The 19,382-nt window shown below is 45.2% G+C and overlaps 1 protein-coding gene across 2 annotated transcripts in view; it reads right to left on the reverse strand.

Moving 5' to 3' along the window:
- UST (uronyl 2-sulfotransferase) overlaps window positions 1-17,716 on the reverse strand; it is a 294,362-nt gene extending 276,646 nt beyond the window's left edge. For both annotated transcript variants that reach the window (XM_072718839.1, XM_025997981.2), the window contains exon 1: window positions 17,250-17,716. In XM_072718839.1, coding sequence (XP_072574940.1) covers window positions 17,250-17,502 — 253 coding nt within the window. In that variant the 5' untranslated portion in view covers window positions 17,503-17,716. The remainder of the gene's footprint in view (window positions 1-17,249) is intronic.
- Window positions 17,717-19,382: the final 1,666 nt, after the last annotated feature.

A 19,382-nucleotide genomic window follows, 5' to 3' on the forward strand; every position in this document is an offset into this window, starting at 1 on the left:
AAGGAAACAGCAAACAAACTAGAAGAAAATATACAGACTATATACTTGATGTCAGGATGTAAGGCTTTTCTAAACATAAAAGCAAAGAATAATAATAAAATACTGATAAAATAAAATAATAAACAGAAGAACAGGAAAAAATAAAAGATAGTGGTTTAAAAAACCACAGGGCAATGAAAAACCACGAGTTTATTATCTGTGCACATGGGGAAGGGTTAAAATACTCTTCATCCCAAAAGAACTCTCACAGTTGATGAGAGAAAGAACACATCTAGAGGGGAAAAATGGGGGAGGGTAAAACCCATTCCCTAAAGAAAAAACACATCTTATAAGCACATCTTATAAATACAGTCAAATTGTTCAATGTCACTAATATGCGAGCAGATGGGAATTATAGCATGAGAATATCACTTTTCACCAACTGAATGAGTAAAATTTTATAATAGCATAGCCAACACTTGCAAGGGTACGAGCAAAACAGGTTGTAACTGCTGTAACTGCTGGTGAACTCAACAAAAACTCCGTCCGTTTGTACAAAGAGCAATTTTAACACAGGCATACATTCTGATCCGGCAGTTCCAAGACTCAGAATTTATCCCAGGGAAGTAGACAAGAGTGCAAAAGCTGAACAATGTTCATCACAGCTGTATATAGAATCTTGAAAAACTGGAAAGAGGCTAAATTTCAAACAGCCTCTGCTAAAGGAATCATGGAACATTCACAAGATACTCCGCCACCATGAAAACCAAACTCATCGAAAAATGTGTAAGGACCATTGTGATACTGCCCAAGGGAGGAAGGTGTAACCAAACCAAAGCAGTTGTGAGTAAAGAAGTTAACAAGCTTTTTCTTTTCTTCTTCATCCTTTTCTATTTTCCATTTCCTCCAATGAGCCTGTATTAATGGTTTTAACTATTTCTTAAAGTTGTGTTGTTAAAACACAACACCAAGTCCTTCTAATTATTTGCTCTATTTTCATCCAATTATTTGCTCTGGCCATAAAAAAAAAAATCATTCACCAGGAATATGTGGATAAGAAAGACACTTGGCAATGAATTCTGATACTCTACCTCAATGTCAGAATTTAAAACGGTGCAAGAATTTGCAACAACTATGATGAAACTTCATACCCAACACCAGTTGCTTTATTTCCAATGCTTATTAACGAACTTGACATTGGGTCACAAAATCTGTACATTCACAAATCTCCAAACAGCCTACATTTCAATCCCTTAGATTACAGACATTAAAAGGGGGGTTAAAGCAGATATTTTAAATTTGAATCATGCAAGTATATGATTCTCACTTAAGAAAAATCTAATGGGGCAGCCCCGGTGGCTCAGTGGTTTAGCACCGCCTTCAGCCCAGGGTGTGATCCTGGAGACCAGGAATTAAGTCCCACGTCAGGCTCCCTGCATGGAGCCTGCTTCTCCCTCCACCTGTGTTTCTGCCTTTCTCTCTCTCAGTCTCTCTCTCTCTCAGACTCTCTCTCTCTCTGTCTCTAATAAATAAATAAAATCTTTAAAAAAAGAAAAGAAAAATATAATATTCTTAAATTCGAACAAATTGGTAAAGGAAATCTAATTCAAAAGTTTACAGGGGTGCGTGGCTATCTCAGTCAGTAAAGCATGAGACTCATGACCTTAGAGTTGTTACCTGGAGCCCCACATTGGTTGTAGAGATTACTTTTTAAAAAATCTTTTAAGAAAAGAATTTTATAAAACATTTAAATGCACAGAGCTTTAGTCGGCTAGGCCGTACCTTGACTCATGTGTCTTTTTATAAATATTAATTATGTCCTAGAAGTGCTGCAGTGTAGACCCTTGCTGCTCAAAGTGTGATCCTCCAATGGGAGCATGCAGGTGGCATCTGGGAGCTTCTTGGAAATGCAGAATCCCAGGTACCTTTCAAGACCTACTGCACCCAAACCTACAGTTAACCAATTCCCAGATGGTCTGAATGCCATTAAAATTTGAGAAGAGCTGGTGTGGAAAAGCCAAAAGCGAATAGATTATGTCACAACAAAACAAATGCTTTTAGAAGAAGTTGAGCATCCCTACATAGCACTGTAAGAGGACTTAATGCACACACCAAACTGCTGTGCCCTGTATCTGTCACAGTGGTTCTCTACCTTGCTTGCATATTAGAATTACCTGGGAGCTTTTAACACATACAGGTGCCCAGGCAGCACTCTGACCAAATGAATGAAAATCAGCATTTTCCCAAGCTCTCTGGGTAATTCCATCATGCAACCCGAATTAAGAGCCTGAGACTGGCATAAACTGAGCCTTAACCAAAGAAATCCTCAGCCTCACCACAGCCAGGCACAAATATTCTTCTACTCTCCTCTGGTAGCTTCCCACACGCCCCTACTCATCCCTCTGTCTATGTTAATCCTCAGTCCTACTCTGCCCCTCCACATGGAAGGCAGCCCCATGAGTGTAGTGTCATTGGTCACGCTATCTCCGGCACCCAGCACTTCACTAGAGCTTGATAGACAATTGTTGAAGGAACAATATGGAAGCAAGAGAGAGCAACTGCCAAGCTGAATGCAAAGGAGGATGGGCATGTGAAAACACATTCTCCAAACCTTAAGGCTCAACGATGCGAAACTTCCATGAAATATCAGCCTAGTGGGCCAGACTTCCTCTGAGATGAACAAAAGTCACCTATCATTCCAACAAGGTGGCTAGAAAACAAATCTGGACAAAGGGGGCTATGTTTTCAAACAGCAATGCCTTATGTCACAAAAGAAATGAAACGCAAGAAATAGAAGCCCTCCTGGTAACCCAAGGATGTTCTAGTAAATCCTCCCTCGAAGCTAGGGAGCACTCTTACCAACACACCTATGCACACTCTCTATGGCAGAGTTCAGGCACTGCTATGACTGTGTACATTTTGCAATATAGGCACAGAGAACCACACACCTCTCCCCAGCCATCAGGAACAGGACAGCAAGGCACAAGAATGCTTGGATAAAGTATTTTCCAAATGCATTTGAAAAGTTCGTTATCCAGCTATAAGCTGATGAGACTCAACTGTCATCACTAAATGCTAACTCAAGATATCCTTTGCTCAAGGGACAAGGGCAATAAAAAGAGGTTATGGATCCTAACAAGTCCTTCTTTCTTCCTCCCTTTAATTTCTGGAAACCTCTTCATCTCACAGCAGGACTAGAAGAACATAACCACAAATACTTTAGACTCCGTGAGGCCTTGGATCTCCGCTGGGCAAGCAAACAAGAGCAGCCTTTGGAAGTGGGAAAAGCACGAGCAAAGAAAATAATACGGCCTCGCTTCTGTCATCTGCTAAGGCAAAATAAAGACACTGCACCATTTGGTTTTTATATTTGTGCAGCTTTTCAGAATCTTTTGCTCCATGCTCCATTTTCACCTCCACGTCCTATGCAGCTCTTGAGCGTGGCTCCTGTGGAACTGCTCTGGAGAGCATACAGTGCATCTCTGGAGTAAGCAGCGTTAACCTCACAACTGCTTAAACTGGCATCCAACAAGAAGGTTACGTCAACACTCTTCTCTGGGTAGGTCTTCGGCACAGGAACTCGTCACTTGACCTGCTAAGAGGCCACCACACCGCAGCCCCCAGGCCAGTCTGGCAAGACGGGAGACGCAAGCGTGCCCGCACTCCAGCTGCGCAGACACCTCACCTCCTAACTCAGCCCTGCCCTGACTTCCCTGCCAACTGTCACTTTCTGTTTCCTTCCCCACCCTGGTAAAAATAACTTCCTCTTCCAGTGTCTAAATCTGTACGTGACTTTACACACATTTTCTGGCACATCGTTGGATGAATTTTGACACTAAAGCAGAATGAAATCGCAAGAAATCTGCAATCATATTTCTGTAGAACTCCAACCAGATGAGTCAGTTCCACTTGTTTTCCCAGATATTGAGAAAATACTCCCAGGCAAGATGCTGCATTCTAAGTGGGCGACGTCAGTTCCTTCTGCCTCTGCTTCTTACAGACTCAGCAAAGCCCTGGTGATGGAGGGAGGCGGAGCAGGGTGCAGGGCGCTATTGGGTATTAACTGTGTGTGGTTCGCTGGCTGCGTTTCTGAGTGGGGACAAGGGTGTCTCAGGGAGCAGACCATCCAGCACAAATATGACACCCAGACCTCTGTATTTAGGGCCTGAGTAGGAGCTTCCGAGAGCTGTCCCGGGCCCTACCTGCCTGTCAGAGACGTGCATCAGAACGGTGATGGATGTGGCAGTCATTCTCCAAAGAAGGCGGGTTAGAAGAGAGACACTTCTGATAGTGACACCTCTCTACAAAGCAGGCTCACCAGCAGAGGGAACTGGAAGTGTCTGTCCTCAGCTCTACGGACCAGTAAAGGTCCACAGAGGCAAGTGGTTAAGGTACATGAGATCATTCAGTCTTCTCATATGCTTACTGGCCAGTTGTGTTTCCTCTTCTGTGAACTGCCAGCTCATGTTCTTTGCCTGTTTTTCTCATTTTTATTGATTTATTGAACATTCAAATAGCTGCATATTAATCCCATTTTTTAAAGAAACACCTGTTCCCGGTCTGGGTCTTTTGCCTTGTCTATGGGGTGCTGTTGTTCAGAAGGTTCTACTTTTATGGTTGTGTTTTCCTTTTGCTGTTTGTGCTTTCTACATGTGAAAGTGACTTTAGATGACGAACTACTGGGATCTACATCTATTTTTCTGGACAATATTTATGTGGGGGCGGGTATGACAGTCATCTTCATATCTTTTATCCTCTGAAAGATGATATAGTCCAATAGACTGTTCTGTATAACTTCCAGAAGAAGTAGCAGAAGCAGATGGAAGCTACATGGAAGTAGCTCACCACACCATAAAGAACTCTCTCTGCCGCTGGAGCTGTCCACAGTGGAAGGGGAGAGGTTGTGAGACTCTCCTCTGAACAATAGAGCTTTCTTATTCCTACTTGTTCTCCTTTTTTCTTCTGATCACATTGTTAGACTCTGAATTCTGGAAAGACACTCTGCTTTCTCTCTCTCTCTCTCTCTCTCTCTCTTCTTTCACTCTGCCTTCCTAGGGACATTCTGTTTCCCACAATTTCAGGAACAAGATTCTCCCATTATTGTCCAGGCAGACCGTGGCAAATTGGTGATGTCGGGGGAGTGCTGCCAATTTTAATGAGACAAAGCAATGAAAGCAACAAACAAAAAAAAATATGATTAAGACTTTGAAAAGAATGGCCTAAAAAGTTTTCGCATATTCTACTTGCCTTAATCACTTGACTCCTACAATTTTTTAAATAAGCATTTGCTCCCAAAGGAAATAGCCTTACAGTTTTAGTTGCTACAGTTAAGTGGCTTCTTACAACAAATGATTTTAAGAGTAGGTAGGGTGCCTGGGTGGCTCAGTCAGTTAAGCATCACTCTTGATTTCCATTCAGGTCATGATCTCACAGTCACCCCACACTGGGCTCTGCGCTCAGCATGGAATCTGCTTGTCCCTCTCCCTCTGCTCCTTCAGCCATGTGCACATGTGCACGTTTTCTCTATAAATAGATAGGTAGATGGATCAATAAATAAATAAATACCTTTACAAAAAAGAATAGGCAGGACCTTGGTAAACACCTAAATCAGTGATTCTAAAAATCGCCTAGAGAATCTCTCTAGAGAACCCCAAATCCACACTTATTCTCCCATTCCTGGCCACTGGGACACAGTCCTAGACTGATCATCAAGACCATATGGAAACATTGCTGCTGATGGGGGTCTTAAAAGGAAAAACAATGGAGAATCATCGACCTAATCAAACATCTTCATTTTAGAGGTAAAGAAACCTAAGTCTAAGAGGCTCGTGTGACTTAAGAGCACTGACCACCGCAGTATTTGGGAACCCTTACAGAACCAGGTCCTGTACCCCTCACAGCAACCCCCATAGTTTTGCTTCTGATTCTCCAGAGCAGAAGGCATTCATGTCAAACAGCCCTCGTGTTAAAGCAGGAAGCTCTGCACAGGAATTGCAAGGTTATGGTTTTGCTAAACAAAAATTTAACTTTCTATTAAATAATGTAAAATCATATTTGCTTTCAACTTCTCAAGGACTTGAGTGACCAGCTAAGGCAGATAGTAATGTCCTGTGGCTCTCACATGCACCAGCATCCAAGGCAGGGCAGGTCAAGATAACTCGAAGAAATGGAATATGCAAAACAGAGGCAGGTTCACAAATCTCTGGGCAAAGACATGATCCATGACTCGGGTCCACTGTTCTTGCTCTGACCTCCAATAGACAGGAAGCAGGAACCAGAGAAAAGCAAGTGGCCATACTACTGAGCATGGTAGTTCCATCTTAAGTGGGAGGAGTTCTCACAGCTGTCACAGTGTCTGCATGGTATTCTGATGGCTTAAAAGGGCATGAGTTACAGACCACTAATCCAGTCCTCGAACAGCAGGCCATCCCAGAACATAAGCTGTACCATGCCCCCTCTGCCCAACTATCTTTATTTTATGAATGCGGGGGGAAAAGGTGTGGATAAATTCAAAACAGAGCAAACCAGGCTGTGTGCAGAATGTGTTCTTTCCAAACTGTTTCCAGGAGGCAAAAGAGAGAAGAAGCTGGAAGGTTGGTGTGTGTATTATTAATGGGGCAAATGACTGGAACTTGTCAGCTGTTGAAGAGCCTTCACCAATCTAAGGGTGAGGTGACAAGATAAGCCCCAAGGATACTAGTTTAGTACATTCATATTTCTTGATTAGGTTGGTGCTTTCTATTGGAAGCCAAGCCAGGAGGGGGGTCTGCACATTCCACCAGGATTTGTGTTTGTATGAGTGTGTGCTCCTGGTGCATGGATGTTTATGTGCCAGAAGAAAAGGGAGTCTAAGAGAAGCAAAGGACAAAGTGAGAGAACTGACATTTGTTGAATGTGAATGCCAGGCCTTGGGTTAGGTAAGTATCCTACAAAATAGCACTTACCAATCTCATCATATAGATCAAAATACCTGAGGTTCAGAGAAGTTAAGAAAATTGCCCAAGTTCTCCCAGCTGATAAGTAGTAGCACAGTGATTCACATCAAAATCTCTGCTCTAAAACCTCTATTCTTTTTAACACCTGATGCTTTTGGACCATAGGTCTTCCATGAATATTTGCTGAATGATTGAACAAAAGAATTTATATGTTTCCAAAAACTTCCATTTCTACTTTCATCAAGACAGTGAAAGTAAGGGATCCCTGGGTGGCGCAGCGGTTTGGCGCCTGCCTTTGGCCCAGGGCGCGATCCTGGAGACCCGGGATCGAATCCCACGTCGGGCTCCGGTGCATGGAGCCTGCTTCTCCCTCTGCCTATGTCTCTGCCTCTCTCTCTCTCTCTCTCTCTCTCTCTCTCTCTGTGACTATCATAAGTAAATATTTAAATAAATAAATAAATATTTAAAGACTGTGAAAGTCACACTCACTGAGCTAGGAAAAAAAAAAAAAAAAAACAATGTTTCCAGAAATGTAGTATGGTTAAATGTAAATAATTACTTAAATCATTTAACAATGAGTGAACTAAGAATTGCTTAATCAAAGCCATGACATAGATTATTTTAATACCTTTTGTCAAACAAGGGTCAATGGGTTTGTGCACTGAGCCCTAATTTTATAGCTTCTCATTTTGCCATTCTAGGTTTAAATCCATTTGATCACTACTTCAAAAACCATATAATCTTTTGGTCTCACATCCTTAAAGACAAAAAGTCATGCTGGAAATGGACTAGCTAATTTAACACAAATTGCTAGATAAGGAAGACACTGGCTTAGAGAGGGAAATAAACTATCTGCAAACTCCCAAAACAACTGGCCGGGGTTTGGGAAAATGACAAGAAACAGGAGGTCTGCGTTCTAGTTATAAACAGCCAAAGCAGGGCACCTGGGTGGCTCAGTGGTTGAGCGTCTGCCTTTAGCTCAAGTCACGAGCCAGAGGTCCTGAGATTGAGTTTTGCTTCAGGCTCCCTGCAGGGAGCCTGCTTCTCCCTCTGCCTATGTCTCTGCCTCTCTCTGGGTGTCTCTCATGAATAAATAAATAAAATCTTTTTAAAAATAAAATAAACAGGGATCCCTGGGTGGCGCAGCGGTTTAGCGCCTGCCTTTGGCCCAGGGCGCAATCCTGGAGACCCGGGATCGAATCCCACGTCGGGCTCCCGGTGCATGGAGTCTGCTTCTCCCTCTGCCTATGTCTCTGCCTCTCTCTCTCTCTCTGTGTGACTATCATAAATAAATTAATTAAAATAAAATAAAATAAACAGCCAAAGCTTTAGATCCATCTCAAGTATTCTTAATTACAGGGAGAGGGATGCCTGGGTAGCTCAGCGGTTGAGCTTCTGCCTTTGGCTCAGGGCGTGATCCCAGAGTCAAGGATCAAGTCCCACATTGGTCTCCCTGCAAGGGGCCTGCTTCTCCCTCTGCCTGTGTCTCTGCCTCTCTCTCCCTGTATCTCTCATGAATAAATAAATAAAATCTCTTTTAAAAATTACAAGGAGAACTCCATAAATGTAATTCCAAATCTCCAGAGGTAAGAGGTGGACAATTAAACCCCTTGCACAGAGGAAATCTTTACAGAACTCTATGTCATAGTAGCTTTACTATCTTTGCTTGGAGCCTATGTTTCAACAGCCAGGAAGAGACAGGCCATAGACATCACCTGAGCATAGGTCTTTCCTGGCACTCTTCTTCTCCATGTTCTCTACTTAAAATACAGACCAAACAAAGCAGGATGTAGAACCCTCGCAAAGAACAGTCTGCTTAGCAAATATATTGAATCAACAGTTCCTGAGGGCCTGTGCAGAGCACCCAGGAGGGGTGTCAGGGTAGAGATGGATGGTGCTGAAGAAGCTTCCTCCTTTCAAGGAGTTTGCCCACAAACTATCACACTGCAAAGTAGACTATCACAACTTCAGACATGATCATGAACTAATTCCAGGAGTTCAGAGATCATCATTGGAATTTGAGCTTCTTAAACCATCAGCAGAGAGGCCATAGCGGAAGCACAGTCATATAACAAGAGACAAGAAAAATGAGCCAGCGGCTATCTTTGGGAAATGACAGAAACTGACACAGACCCTGAGTCAGTCAGACCCAGAGGTGCAGCATACCCTCAACACTAAACAGCTATCTGGCTCCCAGGTCATTTTCAATATGAGAGTATTGCAAATTATTCAAATTGAGCCTCTCCCAAGCAGCATAGAATTGACTGTATCTATCTTAAAGCTTCTCATTTTGAAAATACATATATTTAGGGTACCTGGGTGGCTCAGTTGGTTAAGCGTCTGTCCTCGACTCAGCTCATGGTCCCAGTGTTCTGGGATCGAGTCCCACTTCAGGCTCCCTGCTTATGGGGCAGGGGGGAAGGGTCTGCTTCTCTCTCTGCTCCTCCCCCCCAATTGTGCTCATGCTCTCTCAGATAATACATATATTTAAAACATGCTAAACATGTCTAATACTTTTTGAAAAACAACTAATATTTCTTTCTAAAATTCATGTTAATTTACTAAAGAGAAACAAATACACATAATATTGTTGTGTATATTTGTTCTGTATGTTATACCACAATGTGAATTTAAAAAATGAATTGCATACGAATTCTGATTTTATGAGAATGCTCAAGATCTCCTTGGTGACTGACCCTGTATTACCTTGTTAAGCAACATGATGTACCCAAATGTTTTACCCTGCTGAGTTCATCAGCTCCATCCTAGTGAGCAAAAACAGGACAAAAATACTCACATAAATTGTACTATAACCTGCTGTTTAAAACTAGCTACACTTGGGATCCCTGGGTGGCGCAGAGGTTTAGTGCCTGCCTTTGGCCCAGGGTGCGATCCTGGAGACCCGGGATCGAATCCCACGTCGGGCTCCCTGCATGGAGCCTGCTTCTCCCTCTCCCTCTGCCAATGTCTCTGACTCTCTCTCTCTGTGTGACTATCATGAATAAATAAATAAAATCTTTAAAAAAATAAAACTAGCTACACTCATATTTCACATATAAGTCACAGTAATCTTTATGACATCTATAAAATGGGTTAGTGCTAGCTATACATGAAGTTTCATACATGAGAGCTAAATGTAGATAACTAAAAGGTTTCCTACTCAAAGTGATCCATAAATGTAAACAAGACTCCCAAGGTTCTTTTGAAGAGATCCTTCTTTTCGGTTAATTGTTAGGAATTTATTTAGAATTTACTATATACCCAGATACTGTACTTAGCACTTTGAAAGTGACTAAAGTATGAAACTAAGGTGCCCCTTTAGAAGGTGCACACCTATAATATAGAGAACAATACATAACATATTGTGTTTCAGCCAATACCATCTTTTGCAACTTCAAAATAAGCAGCAAAATCATATAACTGGGGGGTGTCTGGGTGGTTCACTTGGTTAAGCATCTGCCTTCGGCTGGGGTCATGATCCCAGAGTCTCAGATCATGCCCCACAATAGACTCCCCGCTGAGCACGGAGCCTGCTTCTCCCTCTCCTCTCCACTCGTGCTCTCTCTATCATTATCTCTGTCACTATCTCAAATAAATAAATGAAATCTTTAAAAAAAAAACACACACAAATCTGACAAGGATCTAGTGTCCAGAATACATAAAGAACCCTTAAAATTCAAAAAAAAAAAAAACACAACCCAACTCAAAAATAGGCCAAGTAGGTGCCTGGATGGTACAGTCAGTTGAGCAGCCTACTCTTGGTTTTGGCTCAGGCCATATCTCAGCATCATGGGATCAAGCCCTGCAGTGGGCTCCACGCTCAGGGTGGAGTCTGTTTGAGATTATCTCTCTCTCTCTCTCTGCCCCTCTCCCCTCACTCGCTCTCTCTAAAATAAATAAATCTTTTTAAAAAATGGGCAAAGGATGTGAATAGACATTTTTCCAAAGAAGACATACAAATAACCAATAAGCAAATGAAAAGACGTTCAACATCACTCATCATTAGTGAAATGCAAAACAAAACCACAACAAAATACCACTTCACGCCCACTGGAATGGGGGTAATCAAAGTAATGAAAAATGACAAGTGTTGGTGAGGATGTAGAGAAACTGGAACTCTCATATGTTGCTGTTGGGGATGTTCAACGGTGCGGCCACTATGAAAAACATCTTGGCAGTTCCTCAATAAATTAAACATAGAATTACCATATGACTTAGCAATCCACTTCTAAGTATATATCCCAAGGAACAGTAAATAGGTATTCAAACAAATACTTGCCCACAACAGTTCACAGAAGCACCATGCATAATAGCCAAAAGACTGAAACAACCCAAGTGCTCATCAACACATGAATGGACAAACAAAATGCAGTATATCCTGTGGAATATTATCCAGTTATCAAAAGGAATGAAGTAGGGATACATGCAACAACATAAATGAACCATGACAACAATATGCCAAGTGAAAGCAGCCAGTCACAAAAGACCACATATCATACAGCTTCATTTCTAGGAGATGTCCAGCATAGCAAATCTATAGAGACAGAACATAGATTAAAATTGACTTAGGGCTGAGGAGATGGAGGAATAAGGAGGTGACAGCCAAAGGGTATGGCTGATGAAAATGCTCTAAAATCCACAATAGCAATGGTTGCACTTGTCTATGAATACACTGAAAACTATTAAACTATTAAAAGCTTTAAACGGGTGAACTGTATGCTTTTTTAAATTATATCTCAACAAAACTGTTTTAAAAATTAATAGCAATACTGAAATGTGCTTCATTTGGACTTTTCTCACCCAACAGTTGCTACATGTGTTTGATTTTTGCAAATAAGAGTTTTTGGTGGAATATCCATGTTTCTGTCTCCATTTCTAATAAATGAAAGGGTTTACAGCTACCACTGCTTAAAGCGAGTTTCTATAACAAAAATCAATATGGTAAGACAACATTTATTTGTGGTCAAATCTTACATCTTGCAAAACAAAAACAAAAAGAAAAGCAAAGAGAGCAAGTGATAACTTCTAACAATTCAAGCAGCCACAGGCCGTCAAATAAGATGTCTTTTCATTGTCCATCACTGCTCTCCATCAGGACAGCTGCAGGGCAAGCTACAGTATCTGCTCCTGAGCTTCTCTCAAGGGAAGCAAAAGATACTATTTCTTCTGGGACCCAACAAGCTTGACCACTTTCGTTCTGGTTTCTCAAACACAAAGCCAACTAGTGTTTTAAACCTGGATTGATGACAGGGAATTTGAGGAAAGACAGTATCCAGATAATACATATTTATATGTACTTTTAAACAATTCATACTGAGACTAGTCTACATCAGAAATAGTTTACAAAGCAGAGTGCTTTTCACCATTCATGCCCTGTGTTTACAGAACAGTCTGCCGTAGCTGAATTCCATCTTCTGTCCTTCCTCTAATACCAGTGCTACTGTGTCCGGGGCCAACCCTATAAGACACATTTGCAGCTATGGACAAGAATGCCATTTTCTTTTTATGTCAACGATTTCTATTGATCACATCATATTTAATGCATTCATTTCCTAGATTGCTGTCTGGGGCCCAGAGCACTATATATAAACCGTGCCTGATGTGCAGAAGCAAAATTAAATTTGACTTTTAAGGTTGAAAGAAATGATTTTGTAACAGATCTGGATCTCTATTTTCACTTTTTCTTTTATATTCATTTAAACCTGGGGAATTTCAAATTCTATAAAGTTCCATCTCTTTCTCTCTCATTTGACTCAAAACTGCCATGCTCATGTAGAATATATAAAGAATGGCAATTCTGAAAACTGAAATAGAAGTAGTGTATCTCTATTGAAAGTAGTATCATTTAAAAATGGAAAGGAAAGCATGTCAATTTGAGATCGACCCAAAAAGTTTAGTTCCCATAAAGGCTAAATCACATATCTAAGGCTTGATGATAAATCATTAGAGTTTGCCAGTTGTATAAGATCTGTAGTAAGCCATCTGGTGCATTCAGTTTACATCAGGGTAACGAGTGTTATTCCAAGTTTCTGATATTTCCATAGCTCATAAGTAATGAGACTACTGGCAGAGGGTGTATCATAACCTAATTTCTGGGGGAGATTTTACTTGATTTTTATTTGCTTTCCATAGCAAATCAAAGTCTGAATGCCACTTCAAAAAAAGCAAATAATTTCACCGAATTGGAAGAACTATGGTCCCCAAGCTTAGGGATAAGCTATTTTACCAAACCCATGCATTTTACCAAACCCATGGTTTGCCAAACCCATGCATTTTACCCCACGTATGCTCCTGTTCTTCCTCTACCCATTTCAAGGAGGGAAAAATCAAGACCACAGTTATTCCTGCATAATCCACCCCGCTCCCAGTTTACTTTGCTTTTTTTCAGATCTGTTGCAACAGAAAGTATCTTTAAGGAGAATAGTCCACCCCATTCCACGGATCTCCTAACCTCAGAGAGTCTAAAGCCAGCTGGAGTTGCAGTTGTTGGCTGGTCCTTCCCTTGAAACAATGGGACTTAAACAGCAAAGCAGATGCGTTTTTAAGTGTTGCAATGTAAAAGATGAAACCATGTACATCACCTTTAAAATACTTGCTGAATCTCCTCTCTCTCATCTCCTTTCTTTTGCTCAACTGTGTAAGAGGCATCCTGACAGTAAAGCTTTACTCTGGAACCATGGTTCTCGAACCTCAGCCTGCATTAGCGTCACCTGGAAGACTTGCTAAAATACAGATTGCTGAGACCTAGGCCCTTCATTCAGTTGGTCTGGAGTGAGCCCTGAGAATCTGCATTCATAACAAGTTTCCCAGATGATGATGATGCTGCAGGTCCAGGGACCACACCCTGAAAACTACCAGCCTCAACAAAGAACAATTGCTAAGGGAATAACAGAAAGATCAGGAATTTCAGATCATAATTGACATCACCTCCAGTTGAGTGGCTCTGGGAGAGATGAGCGTGCCTGTACCCAGAGATAAAAACAGGAAGGTGGAGTTAAGAGGAGACCAGCTAGGGGCACCTGGATGGCTCAGTCAGTTAAGCGTCTGCCTTTGGCTTAGGTCATGATCCCAGAGTCCTGGGATCAAGCCCCACTGTCAGGCTCCCCCACTGTCGGGCTCCCAGCTCTGGAGGGGAAACTGCTTCTCCCTCTCCATTTGCCTGCCACTCACTCTGCTTGTGCTCTCTCTTTATGTCAAATAAATAAATAAAATCTTAAAAAAAAAAGAGAGAGAGACCAGCTGCTTGACTTCTTTCCCTTCTCTGCTGGCACCTTAAGATACTCAGAACAAAAGTATCAAAGAAAGTGAACTTATGCACATAAATGATTATTTTTAGCCAGTCAGCTCTTTAGATTGCCCTTGCATCTTGGCTGCTGGTAGGGTTATACAGGAGGTGCCTGAATCAGACAGATTTGGGTTCAAGTCTTGCCTTACTTGCTGTGTGTCCTTCAGCAAGTCTGTGAATCTCTGTGTTCTCATTTCTCCCACATCAAAAATGGGAACAACAGGGACGCCTGGGTGGCTCAGCAGTTTAGAGCCTGCCTTTGGCCCAGGGCGTGAACCTGGTAGTCCTGGGATCAAGTCCCACATTGGGCTCCCTGCATGGAGCCTGCTTCTCCCTCTGCCTGTGTCTCTGCCTCTCTCTGTGTGTCTCTCATTAATAAATAAATAAAATCTTTTTTAAAAAAAATGGGAACAACAATCGAACCTACCTGTAAGATTGCTATGTGGATACAATTTCATTCTGCATGTGCATTTACTAGAACACAACAATACATGTTATCATTTATCATGAATGGTCATATCTCCTGGCTTTACTGTGAGAATATTCAATTTTTAACTATCAAACAACTTATTTGATAAAATAGGTTCAATTATTTTTGCCATAAATATCAAGCAGCTACTGTGTGTCAGGTGTGTAAATATTATATAAGCATATTAAAATAATATCCAGTCAAGAAAATTTTTTGCTATAAATATTATTTTGATTTGGAAAATGTTGACTTTAGATAAACTTATATTTAAGAAAAATGCTTGCCTCTAAAATTGGCTAACTCAGGAAATTGAGAGGATATGTTTACTAACCACAAATTTTGTTTTGACAGACACTAAAATAATAAAATGAAGGAAACAAGGGGTAAGTATTCTGCAGATACCTTGGCCTTATATTATTAAGGGCATATTTTAGACCCTCGTAAAGACCACAAGCGCACTTTTCCCCAAAATCATTATATTTGTGTAACAAAACAACAGGGAACAAATTTGGCCAAGGTGTCCTATTTCCAGTTCACAAGTGATGTCATTTTTTTTAAACCCATCATGTCAGTCAGAAACTTAATGATGAGTTAGTAACAAGAGCAGTGTTCAATCCATCAGGTTTTCCCAGTTCCCCTGAGGGAATTCACCCTTCTACCACCTGCGCCCCCAAATTCATCAGGCCTCTTTTTTTGAAGTATAGAATGAAAGCACTCGATTCTGGGGGCAATACACTTTTGGCTCAATTTTCAAAAGGTTAACATGCTAGCTATTGCAGTGTCTTGATCTCACCCTCAGTAGGGCCCTTGTTCTTTCCTCTCAGGCTTTCCTGGCCACAAGAAGGGATCAGAAAACAGCATTTCAGGAGCTGGGTGGAGATCTGAGATATAACCTCGTCCAGCCCCTAACTTTACCAGTGAAAAGCTAAGGCCAAGGACGTCTGACTGCCCTGCCTAAAGCCAAGTGCTCTTGAGGGCACTAGATACAGATACCCTCATTCCTCATCCACTGTTTTCCCTGCGCCCCACCAGCCTCCAGATTTTAAGGGGAATTCCAACAAAGAATTTGTTATCAGATTTTATAGACCTCTGGGCTTCAAAAACACTTCCCAATGCCAATTAACAGTGACTGTTGTTGACTGTTTAAAAAAAAAAAAAAGTTAGCTTTGTAACTCTAGCAGGTGTCTCAGAACCTATGAAGCTATGGACACTCCAAAATACAGAACTCAGGGAAAGAAGAGAACTGACTCCCTAATAAACGTGCATATTATCCCAAATCCTCTAAGAAACCTGATGCTAAGGATTGTACTTTGGAAATCTGCTTGGACAATATTCTCCTTTAATTTCCCCCTTAAAACATCGGACAAAAGCCATAGTTCTCCAAAGTTTCCACTGAAATGGAAGCAACACCTTTGAAAATCTCAGCTTCTCTACAGGGAAAGGACATCATTTCATCTGCGTTTATATTTCAAGACGCTCCAGGACTTTTGTCACTTTGCTGCGGCGGTTGGTTTGTTGTGGGTGTGTGTGTGTGTGTGTGTGTGTGTTTCCTTCGAAAACGGCCTGCGATCTAGACCTGTGGCTTCTGCGACTGGGGGACGTTTGAGGTTAAGTGTGGCAGCTTCCAGCCGACCGGAGTCTTTTGGCCCGAGACGGTCCAGCGCTGGAGAGGCTCCGCTTCCCCGCTCGCGTCGGGCAGAGGCCGGATGTCGGCCCGGGGGCGCAGGCTCATCCCCTGGACATTCGCAAGCCGCCGGCGCCTCCGCAGCCCCCCCCCCCCGCCCCCCGCACGACCTGCCCTGGCCACGACGTGCGAGGGACTCGCAGCCTCGCTCGGCCCGGCGCGCGCCAGCCGCGGACGGGGGACCTGGGCGTGCGCTCCCCGGGCCCCCGCGCCCAGCTGCGGGGCGCGCCCTCTCTGCAGCGGCTCTTCCCTCCCCGTGCAACCCCTTCCCCCCAAACGGGCGGCCTCGCTTCTAAGAAACCAACCATACGCCCCCCACACTCCCCAAAAAAGTTCTGACTTGAGACACACGCAGCGCAGAGGAGCTTCGAGTCAAAGCAGGCGACGCCGCCGGCCCGGGTGACCCGCGCGCCCCTCGCTGCCGCGGAGGCCAAGCCCGCCCAGGTCAGCAAAGGGCCCCAAAGCTGCCCCTGGGCCACCGGGGCGGCGAGCGGCGGGGGGGCCCGCGGGGCACAGCCGGCCGAGCCGGGGGGGGAGGGGGACGAGCTAACCGCCCCCCCGAGCCCCGCACGACCCCGGGTGCTCACGAGACGGGACTGCGGCCCCCCGCCGACCCCGGGGGCGGGGGAGAGAGCTCGCGCTCGCACACGCCCACGAGCACACCGCGCGCCCTCCGCCCCCAGCCGGCCGCAGGGGCGCGGGAGGTTCGCGGCGCCGCGCCCGGGGTACCTGCCCCGCACCCGCCCCGGCAGCGCCTCCCTCCGGCCGCCGCCCGGGTCGCACCTGGGAGCCTCGGGGCGCGGCGGCCGCCCGCAGAGCCACAAGTCCCCGGCGCGCCCCTCTCCCCCCGCACGAGCTGGCGCGGCCCGCGCCGCCCTCGCCCGCCCCCTTCCTTACCCAGATACTGCCGCAGGTCGAGCAGGAAGCGAGGGGGTCCCCCGCTGAGCTGATAGAAGAGGGAACCCAGGCAGAAGACCAGCAGGACGGCCATGCAGAAGCCGTAGTCCCGGAGGGAGAAGCGCAGGAAAGGCAGCAGAGAGACCCGGCGCCTCCAGCTGCCCGGGCCCGGAGGGGCGCCCCCCAGAGGGGCCCCATGGGGCCAGGGATCCGCGCCGCCCCCGGGATGCTGCTGCTGCTGCTTCTTCTTCATCGCCTGCGCCGCCGCCTCGCACAGCCTGCCCGAGCCGGGAAGGGGTCACCCATCCGCCTGCGAGGAGGAGAGCCCGGCCGGCCGGCCGCACATGGGCAGGGCCGCGCGGAGGGCAGCCGGGTGGGGGCGGGGAGGGCCGAAGTTGCCGGGCTCAGGAGACTTTCCTCGGCATGGTCCCCGCCGCCGCGGCCCGAGCGGCCGAGGTGCCCGCCCGGCTCGGCCCGCGCCCGCGCCCGCGCCCGCGCCCTCTAGCGCCCCCGCGCCCCGCGCCCCGCCGCGCCCCGGGCTCGCTCGCGGCCGCCGGGGCTCGCCTCCAGCGCCAGCGCGGACCCCCCGGCTTTGTGTCCGTCGGTCTCGGCGTGTTTTGTCCCGATTCAGACTCCTCTAAAAGACGGCAGGGAGGAACGGGAGGCGGACACCCTCCCCTCGCTCCACCTCCTTGACAGGGGTTCGCCTCCTTCTCCTCCCCTTCCCCTCTCCGGCTCTCCGCAGCCCGCTCTCCTCCCTCGGCCCTCCCTCTCGGCGCCCGGGTCTCCGGGTTTCTCCCGGGTGTCACGTTACGGCTCTGACCGGGGGGCGGGGGGGGGGGGGCGGCGATTATTCACAACTAGGAAGAAAGTTTCTGGGTGTTTTTCTCCTTCCCCCTTTCTCTGCAATCTGGCCTCAGTTTCTGCGCCACCAGCGACCTCTTGGGGGCCCCGCTGACTTCCCTCTCGTAAACAGTCCCCGGCAGGAAGAAGCACAACTTCTACTCTCTCTATATTATATATATATTATATACATATATATGTACTTTTTTTTTTTTTCATTTCAGAAACTTGATTCTCCTTCTGGATCCTGAGCTGCTTACAAAAGGCCAGTAAAAGGCACTTGGGTATATGTTCAAGCCTTTACTGAGTTGGTCAAAGAGCAAGTGATGAGAATTATAATGAAACATGCCCCCGCGGAGCCAGGCTCACGCCCCGGCCCCGACTCCTAGAAGAGGAAGGGAAGAGGACGCTCTCCTCTTGCTCGCCCTGGCTCTTCAGCTACTCCTCCACAGAGCTGCTCATCCGCATAGCGACCAGAGAGGCACCGGGGTGGTACTGAGAGAACTCAGGGAGGTCCTTCCTCTAGCAGATTTGTAGGGAAAGGGGCCTTACATGCCCATTTCCTTCGATGGGAAGCTTCTGGACCTGAAAGAAACACCACCACCACCCCATCCAAAGTAGATAGATGGCATGGAACACAGATCTGGCGATGGGGGTGGGAGATGCATGAAAGGGCTGGTCTCATCAGCCACACTTTCAGTAAGAATCATTTGTTACTTTATATAGAAGTCCCGCCACCTGAGGCTTAGGGGACTCGCCCAGGGACACAGAGCTACCAGGAGTGGGTTGGAGAGCCACACTCATATCTGTTTGACCCTCAAGCCTACTATGCTAACCACTGCCCTGCACCATCTCCCAGCTAGGGGTTTGGGGTTTCCCCCCTCCCCATTATTTGCATAGTGATTGGAGAAAGAGATATATAGCTCATTGAGCCCAGGCCACCTTGAATAATAACAGAAGCCTTGGATTTTTGGTGCCTCTCATCTGTGGCCCCCCTGTCACTGTGACATTCTGGTAGTCGACAACCCCTTTGCAAGGAAAAATCAGCAGCTAGGGGCCTCTATGATTCTAAGACTGATTTTCCTGAAAATCTTTTTAAAGGTGGATATCTGAAAACTTTTCTTTGGAAAACTAAGGAATAGGATCCTGAGATCAAGAGCTTCTAATTTAAGAACAATATGATTTAGCCATAATCCATATATAAATTGTGCTTGGTTTGAAATGAGTGAAGAGGACACACAGATCATGAACTGGAGGGAGTTACAAATGAGGTGGGTAGTGCCATACACA

The sequence above is a fragment of the Vulpes vulpes genome, chromosome 1, assembly GCF_048418805.1.
Source record: "Vulpes vulpes isolate BD-2025 chromosome 1, VulVul3, whole genome shotgun sequence".
Taxonomy (NCBI): domain Eukaryota; kingdom Metazoa; phylum Chordata; class Mammalia; order Carnivora; family Canidae; genus Vulpes; species Vulpes vulpes.